This window comes from Halichoerus grypus, chromosome 3 (genome assembly GCF_964656455.1).
Source record: "Halichoerus grypus chromosome 3, mHalGry1.hap1.1, whole genome shotgun sequence".
Lineage (NCBI taxonomy): Eukaryota > Metazoa > Chordata > Mammalia > Carnivora > Phocidae > Halichoerus > Halichoerus grypus.
This window is the reverse complement of record NC_135714.1, coordinates 187,802,811-187,815,258: the sequence shown is the minus strand read 5'-3', so window position 1 is coordinate 187,815,258 and position 12,448 is coordinate 187,802,811. Positions and strand designations below refer to the sequence as shown.

Genomic DNA, 12,448 nt, shown 5'->3' with positions numbered 1-12,448 from the left:
GAAGCCTCTACTTCCCTTCGCTTGCCACCGATAATCCCATTCCTCAAAGCCCAATGAGAGCAAGGACCATCTTTCTTGCCATCCCAAGGGCTCCACAGAGTTCTTGACACGTTGATGGTGCTCAATGAATGTTGCTGAAAATATGACTGATTATGTAACTGTGAGTGAGCAAACAAGATGTTCTGTATTGTCTCCCAGTCTCCTTCCTGGCAGGTCTTCCTGGCCGGAAGCTTGCACACAGGGAACCCCCTAACTGCCACTGAGAGGGACCCTCTCTGTACGGGGGCCACTCACACCTCGGGGAACTTCTTCCTTTCTTCCTCGATGACAGGACCCATGTGTCCTGCTACTATATGGTCTCAGCTCCTAGCGACCGGTTAGGTGGAGATTTCAGGGCTTGGGGCAGTGGCAAGCATATGCTAAGGCCACGTAAGACCTCTGTCCTCTCTCACATCATACTTGCTCCACCGACGCACACCCGGGGCCCTTCCGAGTGGACACAGCGCAGAGGACTCACCAAGAAATCCTACCAGAAAGCTCACGAGAGAGGACGACTGCTGTGTAGGCAGAGCCGCGGGGCTGACGAGCATGCGCAGACTGAGGCCCTGCCCCCGCAGCACGGCCGCCTGCGACTTGCTCTTCGAGGCAGCACTGCCGCACGGCCCCACAGCTGCTTTCTCAGGACAGCATTGGGGCTGCTCATAAGATAAGCCGGGCTGGTACCTGGCCCCAAATAAACAAAAGTCCGTGTCTTTATTCTCAGACAGACACTTGGCCCAAAGGAAGCAAACACCGAACACTTGAGGTGAGACACCTGACAGGGTCCCCGTTGGGGCAGTGAATTGACCCTTCTCATGACTCGCGCCCCAGAGCGGGCTGAGCCAGGCCACAAACCTGCTCCATGAGATAACCTGCAGCACCCCTGAATTCCCTCTACGGTCATTTACGTGCAGAGTTACATATGAGATGCAGAAGGGAGGGACCTTTTCACCCACGGCAACTGGGACACGGGGGGATTGGCCTGGAAATATCTGTGTCCAAGGAAATGCAGTTCCAGAAAACAGCACAGAAAGTCTGGCTAAGCAGCAGCCTCAGAATGACACCCGGTCTTCAGGCTGGCATCTGCTGCCTCCGGCAATCTGCCTCTCTGGCCTCGCGTCCCTCAACTTCCTCTCTCAGTCCTCCAGTGTAACCCTGACGAACTCCGTTCCGCCCCTGCCATGTCCCTTTCTCGACGTATCCTCTTCTTCTCCAGCCTCCGTCAGGATACTGGCCCTCATCACCTCCTAGGCTCTGCCCCACCGAGGACCTGCCCCAGTCCCCTCACTGTGGTCTCTTTCCCTCTGAGCAGCCTTTACTTAAATTTAAAAGTAACATTTGTCCTCAGTCTAAAGAAGAAATAGGGCTCACTGAGAAAAAAAAAATACACAAAACATACAGAAGAAAATCAAAACCCCCACAATACTACAAACCCAGCGTTAATCACTGCCAACATTTTGGCACAATTTCAACCAGGCGTAAGTGCATGTATGTGTATATCGATGCAAAATGACTTCTTCGTGTGAAGTTATGTTATAATTTAAATAAATTCAGACACTGCATACAGCTTTGCTGAATCGGATACATTTCTCCACATAATTAAGTATAACTAAGAAAAAGAGTCCACTGAATAAATGCACCCTTATGTGTTTAACTATTCTGCTATTGATATTCAGGCTCCGTTCAATTTTTTCACTCTGGTAAATTACCTTTTCATAAACATCCTTTATATATATCTGTGTATGCCTCACCAAGTAAAATCTTTATTATAAAATCTTAGCAGCTGAGATACTGGGAAAAAAACTATAATATTTTTAAGTGTTTTCATACATTATAAGAACTTGCTGTTCATATAGATTAAGCCAACTTATTACTAATTATCAATTGTATTTAATTCTTGGCTAAGGACTAAGTACGTTTATTATACTTTATACTGATGTTTTTCTGTCCATGCCTCTCACCTCTGTGAGACCACTAGCTCCTTGGAAACAAGGATGGTGAGTCCTAATTTTCTTTATTCCCTGGGCCCCACACGACACACACCCTTGAGAACCAACGAGGACACTCACCTGAGGATGAGAACACACGCAGCAACCAGAGAGTAGGCCAGAAGAGTGCCAATGGACATCATGTCCACAAGTGCCTTCAGGTCAAAGAGAAATGCCATCACAGCTATTGGGAAAAGAAGAGAATGGTAAAAAAAAAGACCTATGACAAAACTCCATACAGTTGATAACTTCCAAGTCAGGGACAACTGGCATTTTTATGGTTCCAGTATCCATGATAAATCAAACAAACTATAGGAAATATATTTCTCACAGCTAAGAAGATGACCCTTGGGTCATATAAACTGCTAGTAAAACTTCAAAAACCCTCAACCATCTATCAAGTATAAAACACATTCTACTTTGATTATTTAAAAAATATTGGCCTGACAAAAAGTGAAAACATTCTACGACAGAGTACTCTCCTTTGATGTTTCAAAAGAAAAACATGGCTCAGAAATACTGGCTAAGTCTTTTTAAAACAACCATTAAAAAATTCAAACAGAAGATCTTTCATTATAGATGTTACATAATCATTTCAACTTCCATCTGCATTTTGAGTTATGCCACATACAAAACAAAGTAATTTCCAGTTAAATTATGTTTCTGATAGAGGCAAAATTCTACATTGGATAAAACTCCACACTCCGAGAAGACTGACTAGATTTGAGAGATGAATCGATGTCTCACACTCAAATCTCAGTAATGTTCTGACGCAAAATATACTTTTCCATTTGAAGAGTGAACTTGCACTGAGCAATTTTTTTCTCCATTGAAACATCAAAGAGTGATGACTTGACTTGCCCACATAGTTGTCCCCTATCATCCTCAGTAGAAACACCACATTCCATTCACATGCTGTCTCTGTGATCTCAATTTATCTTTGATCCAATAATCCTCCGAGACAGAGGAAATTATATAGGTTTAACCAAATGCAGTGGCCAGAATTTGACTGGTTTTGACCCTGAGACCAGCAATTTCACATAGTCTGACCTGATAAGATTATGCTCCTCATTTTATAGACAGGCTAACTTAGCATGGTGACAACTATGAGGGGGCAGTAGAGTTCCAGGTAAAGTCTATCTGTACCCTACTTCCCCGTGCTCCTTCTACAATATCACACGGTTTCTTTAAATACATCTCATGCCTTACTTTGAAAACCTTCTGTTGCTAATATACTTATACATTAGATTAAAATTACAATGTTTTGTAAGAACTACAAGTAGCAAAATAAGTAGCCAAGAGAGAAGAAAATGATTAATTATCCAGACAAGCTCTCTGATCTAAGCTAAAAACGAGCAAAGTAAGGTGAGGGAGTACAAATAACAAAAATATAATATTTCAGAATGTTAAAAAAAAAGCCTTCTGCTACAATTATCTTCTGTTAGTTATTAATGTCAATATATTAGACTGCCAAATCAAATTCTTCCTGAAGAAAGAAGGATACATTTTTTAAAGCTCTGAATACAAAATAGAGTATTACCGGGCAAGATTTCACCGGGAAAAAAAAATATAAACGTTTTTATGGAATAAATAAAATGTGTGATCCTTTGTCAGGATTTATAAACTCTTTTTATTTTTTATTTTTTTATTTTTTATTTTTTTTTTAAAGATTTTATTTATTTATTTGAGACAGAGAGAATGAGAGAGAGAGAGAGAGCACATGAGAGGGGTGAGGGTCATAGGGAGAAGCAGGCTCCCTGCCGAGCAGGGAGCCCGATGCGGGACTCGATCCAGGGACTCCAGGATCATGACCTGAGCCGAAGGCAGTCGCTTAACCAACTGAGCCACCCAGGCGCCCAGGATTTATAAACTCTTTTTAATAATCCACTGTTTAATAATAAAATGGGCTTTAGATCATCTAGTGCAACCTTCATTTCATGGGGGCAGAAATCTAAGCACTAAGAAAATAAGGGACTTGACCTTCTAATGTATGTCTAATAAAGTGCCAGATTTATTAGAAAACATTGACAAAGTGAAGTTGCTGAGGGAAATACTTTCCGACTCTGAAAAAATACCATTTCATACATAATTAAGCATTATCATTCTGTAATTTCCCCCAAATTCAGAGTCTCAACGAAGTTATCAGTGTTGGATTGAATTTCTACTACCAAAATAGCTTTAAAAAGCTTGATGAAGTCTCTCTCTTGCTTTCTCTAACAGGACCTTTACGGCCATTCTCTCGGTCTGGAGAATCTCTTGAAAATTTCTGCATGGAATAAGAATCTGGCCAACGGCATTTTACAAAGACGTTCTGACATCCCCAAAGGTGGGCATCTGGGAGTTTTCTTTTTTTTTTTCTTTTTTTTTTTAACATGAGTTAAGTATCAAAACTGTTGAAAGCAAAAATAGATTCCTAATGGGGTCTAACAGGAAATAGTTGTTAGTAAGTCTTAAAGAACCGTGGTGGTCTCGGATGTGCATCTAGATAACCCCACACCAAGGACAGTGATTACTACAGCCAAGTATCAGTTACCCTGACATTTCTTATACTTAATTAAAAATGAGTAAAAATACAGTGAAGAACCATTACAACCCTCTGCACATTTGTTAGAAACCCAAAAGGTTAAAATAACAAAATAGTAACAAAAGTCCCCACGGGTCAGTTAAGAATGAATTTCAGTAGAACACCACCACCACCACCACCACAATTACCAGATCCCAATTCTCATAACCTCATTTATCAGTGATTCTTTTTCTTAACTTACATGCACAGCAAGCAGACCCTCTTTATAAGTCCATGCATGCGCATAAAATGTTCAAGGCCAATGTTGAAGACTCCTGTGTTTGTAAAGCTTACCAGAAATGACCCCTGCCGTCAACGTGGCAGCAACTGGTGACTGCCTCTTACTCACTCTGCCAAGAAATCTAAACAGTAAACCGTCCCGGGCCATGGCAAATAGAATTCGGGGTAAAGGAAACATAGAGCCCAGAAGACTAGAACAGAAAAATTCATAATCCACATGTGAGTTATTGCAAGCATTATTCTAGACAGGTATACACAGGTAAAGACCGGACACACTAAAATGCAGAACCTATGCCAAAATAATTCAAAATAGGAAAACATTCACAAACAAGTTATTGACCTTTATGTAAATAAAGACAGAAAACTGCCTAACTTTGCATTACTCTTCAGAATCCTTGATGGAGAAAAGATCCCCCTTTTCTTAAAAAAAGTCAACTCTCACCTGCCACTGCACCCGATGATAAAGTAGCAATTATTGGTGTCTTCGTTTTGGAATTGATTTGAGCTAGACATTTGAAAAGCAACCCATCCTCCGCCATAGCATAGATTACACGAGGCATTGGGAAAATGGATCCAAGAAGACTGAATAAAAAGCAAACACATGCAGTATGGCAAACACATTCATGCAAGATTACATCTCAGAACAGAAATTAAGTATTTGGATAAAACTCAGCGTCACAGCTCTGATTACAAAGTCTTGTTATTTTTAAAACGTGTTATGATTGGGCATTTAAAAATATTTGCCAATATTTACCATTGTGCTACTTATTATTCTATTGCAGACATTTTGCCCAGCACACTTACCAGACTAAGAGCAATACTGCGAGTAATTTATGCATGCCCACAAATTATTACTGAATTAAAACTAAGTAATTAAGACTTAAGAAAACCAAACCCAATCGTCTCATTGAGGCATTTTTAGTGGCCATAACTCAGAAATTAAAATTCCTAAACTGATATGAAATTAAAGAAGGGATTAGGTTATTTAATTGCATGGTATAGTCACTTCATTTATTCGATAATTACAAACTTCTTCTATTTATTTTATCATTATTTTTCCTCATATAGCCTGATATTTCATCAAATCAGTAATAATACCCAGCAGCATAAGATAATCAAGAGAGAAAGGGTAAAAAAAAAAAAAAAACAACTCACTGTAAATTTAGTACATAGAAGTAGCCACGATTAAAAGTCAGGAGCAGTGAAATTTAAGAAAACACTCTTTGCTTTAGATGTTTCAAATTTCTCGTGTGTTTACTGGCTGCACCATTCCATACGTGACTTAGTTATAAAAAATAACCATTAAGAGAAAATATGTAAAATATTTTATTTTAAAAATGCATTTTCTTTATCTTTTGATAAAGCTGGGTTGAGCTTGGCCCTGAATAAATCTTTGTCCTTCTATCTTCTTAAGACCATGATGACATGATGTCTTCATAGTTCAGATTCTTGAAAGTACTTGAAATTATTCAGAATAAACCTCAAACCTCAGAATAGCAGATGGCTGAGAAACCAATGGGGGTAAATTTCTAATTGCTGCTTAATATTATCTTGAATGGAAAATAAACAAGACTTTGAGAGAGAATAAAAGCTAGGCTGATGAATTATATAAAAAGATTGCTTTTTCCAACTTTAGACTTTCAAAAAATTATTTTCCCTTTAAAAAATTAGCAATTAGGCAAAGAGATTAACTTTCTCTTTGTAAGAATGTCCTACGGGATACCATGGTATAAACTGGAACGAAATATCTTATGGTCACATGTTAATTTGAAATGTGAGTAGCTCAGGGAACCTGAGAAATGAATTCTCAAGTATTAAAACAAGTCGCTACTGCAAATCTGCGTACGTGAGCTGCAACTACTCTTTGCTTTCCACATAGATATCATATGAACTTCCACTATTAATTTCAGAACAGTAATTTCTATTTCTAGACCAAATTCACTCTGATGAGTACCAAGAGAAAAAGTCTCAGTATTTCACAATAAAAAGACATTATACTGAACAATGTCACAGCATATAGCCCCCAGTCACATAGACACGATACTATTTTAAAAGGCAGCAGAAAATGTCAAGTCTGCACCTAAGGTCTTGGCTGTCTGTAGCACTTTAAGTAATTCCACAGCCGGCCCGGAAACAAGCTAGTATAAGCATCCTACCGTTTTATAATACATACATATATAAATATGCGTGACATACATGTACGTGTATGTGTTTGTGTGTACCGATGCCATATACATTTCTACTGAAGCTTGGACCGTCATTATCTTGAAAAACTGACTTTTAACTGATGGGTGAAAAAGTTTTTATCACTTAAGATTTGTATGTGGCAATTCTGGTCAAACTATTCAGAGAAGACATAGTTGCATAATATATTCCTTATATAAAGATTACTTTTAAAACCTTTAAAAGCAATTCTTTAAACACGGACTACTTGGCGGTATTGCCCACAGCCCCAGTGTCAGAGGCAATGAGATTGATGTACCTTGTTGACAAAGCACAGAGAGAACCCGCGGCCACAACGTATTTGGCGGGACCCCATCCAACATATTCAAATGCTACCGGAAGCGGGCTTCTCTCATCCAGGAGGTAGTAGGGCATCATAAGTGTTAAAGCTGCAGAGACTCCAAAGTAGGCCATAAAGCAAACAAGCAAAGAAGTCACGATTCCAATAGGAATAGCTTTCTGAGGATTCCGGACTTCTTCACCTAAGGAGATATAAACAAAAGATTTATTTGCATCTTTAATGAAACATTAATAGATACAACATGGATTCTTCTTTTCCTTCATAGTCATTTCACTCTGCTCTTGTTCTTCTGCTTTCTTAGCTTGCTCCATGTATTCTACATGAAATTTTCTCTCTTCTTGAGAGTACTATGCTATTATACAAAATTCCAATTTCTAGAGGCAAAAAGAGAAAGCAAGAAATCATGCAGGTCAGTTTCCCACTTCTAGAAAGAAAAGACATGCTATACCAGTGCTATTAAATATTTCAGGATAGTATGGCAGTCTTAATCTATTTGGAAAATGATTCATCCACAGAAATTAATGACTGTCATAGCATTCTGTGGGCCCTTAAATAGGAATGCTTCCATAAATATGAAAATAAAACTTTTTCTACCCAGTGCACGAATTTATATTAAACTCTGGCTTCAACACAAAAATAGTCCTTGAATCTAATAAGATTTGGCATTTGAAGTGTCCCAAAATGGCCAATTACAAGGCCATACAGTAATTTGAACCCAGAAGAAGCATTTAGAGAATGATTCTGGCATGATTACTTTGTTGTACAGGATAAAGAGAAAAGAAATGCCACAGTCTATTTTGTCGTACTAAAGAAGAGACAATTTACAAGCGTGATCATCATTTGTTACTCATTGTGATAGTACTGGAGATTACTTCCAGACTGAAGGTTAAGGACAGTAATTACGACTAACATTTATAAAATACTTGACAGCTTGCAAAGAATCTTTTATGTGTATCGTATCTTAAGTAACCTTCATACCATGAGCATGAGGGGTAGGTCCTGGTTCTCCCCACTTTACCAATTAATGGAAACCAAGGCTCAGAGAGTTTCACGAAGATTCTTTTTATCATATTCGGAAGGTGTCACAGCTGGGGCTGGAACCAGCCCGTATTACCCCAAATCCCACTCTTTTCTTGACCCTCTGCTGCCACCAATGGGTACTCCTGTAGAACAAGGAACACCTTTCCTTCCACATAGACCCAAGATTCTTCCCTTACCAGTTGTTGCAATGCAGTCAAATCCCACAAAGGCATAAAAGCAGGTGGCAGCCCCAGCCAAAGTTCCCGCAAAGCCATAAGGCATAAAGCCACCAGCCCCATAGATACTCGTTCCATTTTCAGAAGGCAGATCTCTAAGGAAGAGAGCAAGCATAATGCAAAGTCATATTCACAGAAAACCATTTCTTGGAAGGCTATTGTGTTCACCAGCTCTTTGAAGCTAACAAATATAAAATTAAATGTAAATCCTGATTTTTCTTACCCTGTCTTAGGGAGTGTAGCAGTGTTCCCAACAATGGCACCCTCTTGGGTTGTCAACACTCAACTGGAGGCTGATCAATAATAGCATAAGCACAAGGCCCATTTCCACTCTGGCTAGAACTCACAGCCAGGCAGGACTGTGAGAGCAGAGACACCATATATGGGCCCTGCTCTGAAATAAAGACATAAAACCTCTTCTCATGGACAGTTGGGCAGGCTGCACATTTAAAAATTTTACAAATAAGACATTTGAAAAGATGAAATCGAATTCTCTAGGCTTGATTAATAATATTGAAGTTGGATATTTTATTACATGTTAAAAATTGTATAAAACCAGAAGTTCCTAATTTTTTGCTTCAAAAGAATGGCTTCAAACAACGTATGTAAAGAAAAACATGTAGTGATACTTCACGTAATAGACATTTCTGTAAACTTTTTTATTTGCACATCAGAACATTAATATAAATCTTATGATGAAACCTTTTATATGTAATTATTACTAATTTAATTTTTGAGACTACCAGGTTAAAAGCAAAATGCAGGGACAACTCTGCTTATGCAACCAATGACGGTCTCCACAAATCAAGGCCTGGAAATTACTAAGAGGCTGAAAGAATGCAATGAAACCAAAGGGTCCTCCCAAAGGAAGAACTAAGGGATGCATGACTCAAAGAGATCCATTGTTTTGCAAAGGTGGCAAAGCTTTGGAGGGGGAAGAGGCATCCTTCCAATGGTTAGGATCTCACTTCTCTCTTCTCCTATACCTCCTGCACGGCTTGAAGCCAGGAACAAGCCACTGCTTGGCTTCAGATAGCTGCTCAACAGTGAGCACACTTACGTATTTATGTCTGGGGGGAGACTGGAAGAAGAATCTTGGAATAGGGCACCTGGGTGGCTCAGCCGTTAAGCGTCTGCCTTCGGCTCAGGTCATGATCCCAGGGTCCTGGGATCGAGTCCCACATCGGGCTCCCTGCTCGGCGGGAAGCCTGCTTCTCCCTCTCCCACTCCCCCTGCTTGTGTTCCCTCTCTCGCTGTGTCTCTCTCTGTCAAATAAATAAATAAAATCTTAAAAAAAAAAAAAAAAAAAAAAGAATCTTGGAATAGACCAGACCCTCAGAAATGTCTCCACAGCAGAAAAAAAAAAAATTGAGAACCACTGTTATAGAGGAAAATGTAAGACAAGAGCAGGCAAATTAAAAACAAAGACAAAAACACATTCAAAATAAGAAGGGAAAAGCCCAAATATTATACCTGGCACTCGCTGATATATTTTTGAGAAACTCTTCACTAATCTTCCAGTTTGCCACATTTCCTTTCACAAACCCAGCAACCATAACAAAGAGAAGGACCAGGATATTAATAGCTGTGAAGATTTTATTCACCCAAGCGGATTCTTTTACTCCAAAAGATAAAAGACCTATGGAAAAAAGAATGGGTATTTTAATTTTTTTACCCAACTTTTAGTAAAAGCAATGGCATTTTGAGGCAGTTACAGGCTTTAGGATATTATTTTACCAGCATCCATGTATTTAACTTACATTTATCCCTTTCTCTTGCAAGTTCTGACTCACCTGTCACAAGATCTCCTGAATACAACCAACTTGCTTGCCGAAGGCAGATGGTGCTCATAGCCTGGAGACACCACATTCCAAGAGATCAATAAATCTAGTAACTTTGGTTCTTATTATCAGTGGGTAGGTAGAGATAAAGTAACTGAATTTTAACGCAATGCTGTTCTAAAAAAGCCAAGGTTAGTGGCTGCAAAATTTTGAAAATAAAAGCTCAATCATATGTCTGCTTCATATGTACAGAATACATAAAATAATTCTTCAACTGTCTCACCAAAAAAGATAATATTTTTTAATTGATTCCCATTTTAATAGCTTTATTTTATATTCTGATTGTAAAAGTAATCAATTTCCTTTTCAACTTATTTGAAGACACAGCAAAAATATGAAGGGAATAAAGATCAAATATAGTCTCTTCTCCAGAATTTTCGGCGTGCACACACACGCAGACATACATACACATTTTCATGCTGACAAATAGATAACCTCATTTTTAACAACCACATACTCTTCTACAATATGAAAACACTATAATCCCTTATTTATAGACTGTCAGGTAACTCTTAGTTTCTTACAACTATAAATAGTACTGACACCATCATCCTTTATATAAATATCTTTGTACACTTTCTAATTATTGCTTTAAAATAATGTTCTATAAGGTAATACCATATCAAGGATATGTCCTTTCATACAAGGTTTTTGGTTCACATTATCAGAAATATTCTCCAAAAAGTTTGGCCCCACTGAAGCGGCACATTTTTTTCTATTAGGTTATTCTATTTATATCAATTTGTAAGATTTATTTATATAATAATGCTATAAGCTCTCTGTCATGTATTGCGTATGTTTTTCCCAGTTTATCATTTACTTTTACTCTTAGGATTGAATATATATATATATATATATATATATATATATATATATATATATATATGAAAGTTTTAGAACATAAATTTTTCCTCTTTAGTTTTTACCTTTAGAAAGATTTTCCCCAATATTAACTCCAAAACATTTATCTTTGTTTCCTTCTAGTACTTTCATGACTGTATTTATCATATGTGTGTGTGTGTGCATATTTTTTAGAGAGAGAGAGAAGAGAGGGAAAGAGTAGTTGCAAGTGGTGGGGGAGGGGCAGAGGGAGAGAGAGAATCTCAAGCAGGCTCCATGCCCAGCACAGAGCCTGACGTGAGGATCAATCTCACGACCCTGAGATCATGACCTGAGCCGAAATCAAGAGTCAGATGCTTAACCAACTGAGCCACCCAGGCACCCCTATCACATTTTTACCTTTAATCCATCTTACATAGGATATGAATTATGGACCAAAGAAAGTTTACTTGTTACTTGTGATGAAGAGATTATGCCATATATCTCTACTTGCTTCTTCCACAAATCCACACCACCCAGGATCAAATAAGCAAAATTACCCAAGTAGAGATGAGGAAAGCTGAATTTCATTCTTCTACATGTATAATTCCCAGAATTTTACAATAATGTAACTATAATGAGAGAAAGGACACTGCATCAATGGTATAATTACTGGTTCCGTAGCACTAGAAACCACTATACACCTACACACTTTGGAAATACACACTGTACACTATACCGCTATCTGCTTAGAAAATAACAAAGCCATTGTCACGTTTTATGAGAATTTCCCAATACCCCATGTGCATTCTCTATTCTGGGATTAACGACCAATGAATATCTCAACTAAATATTGCAGCCACTTCCCTGTGTCTTTCATAAAGCAAAAGCTTCAGCTGACAAGACATTTGGTATTACAATATGAATCAAAATTTATAATCAAAGGTTTTGATCTTCAGAGATTCTAGGGACAAAGTTATTGCATGAGCTTAGCCTACACTTAAAATAAGAACACACTGGTCAATGACGTGGGGCAATGATGCAGGCCAAGGCCCGAGTCCTGCCACGGACTTTCATGATTCTAACTGTGTCACAGCTGCATGCTTCTCATCACTTAGGGATTAAAGCTGAATATGTTAAGATCATTGAAACCATCCCTAAATAAAATATGACATAAC

General features: G+C 38.5%; 1 protein-coding gene across 2 annotated transcripts in view; it reads right to left on the bottom strand.

The window, feature by feature from the left end:
- The window catches only part of SLC7A2 (solute carrier family 7 member 2), a 66,339-nt gene that overhangs the window by 9,473 nt on the left and 44,418 nt on the right, over positions 1 to 12,448 (bottom strand). Inside the window, exons 4-9 of one of the 2 annotated variants that reach the window (XM_036085014.2) lie at positions 10,084 to 10,249; positions 8,572 to 8,705; positions 7,313 to 7,535; positions 5,273 to 5,412; positions 2,109 to 2,211; positions 518 to 723 (exon numbers count right to left, since the gene is read on the bottom strand). In XM_036085014.2, the coding sequence (XP_035940907.1) occupies positions 518 to 723; positions 2,109 to 2,211; positions 5,273 to 5,412; positions 7,313 to 7,535; positions 8,572 to 8,705; positions 10,084 to 10,249 (972 nt within the window). Of the gene's footprint in view, positions 1 to 517; positions 724 to 2,108; positions 2,212 to 4,884; positions 5,022 to 5,272; positions 5,413 to 7,312; positions 7,536 to 8,571; positions 8,706 to 10,083; positions 10,250 to 12,448 lie in introns of both variants that reach the window. The other variant, XM_036085016.2, reaches the window with a different exon arrangement.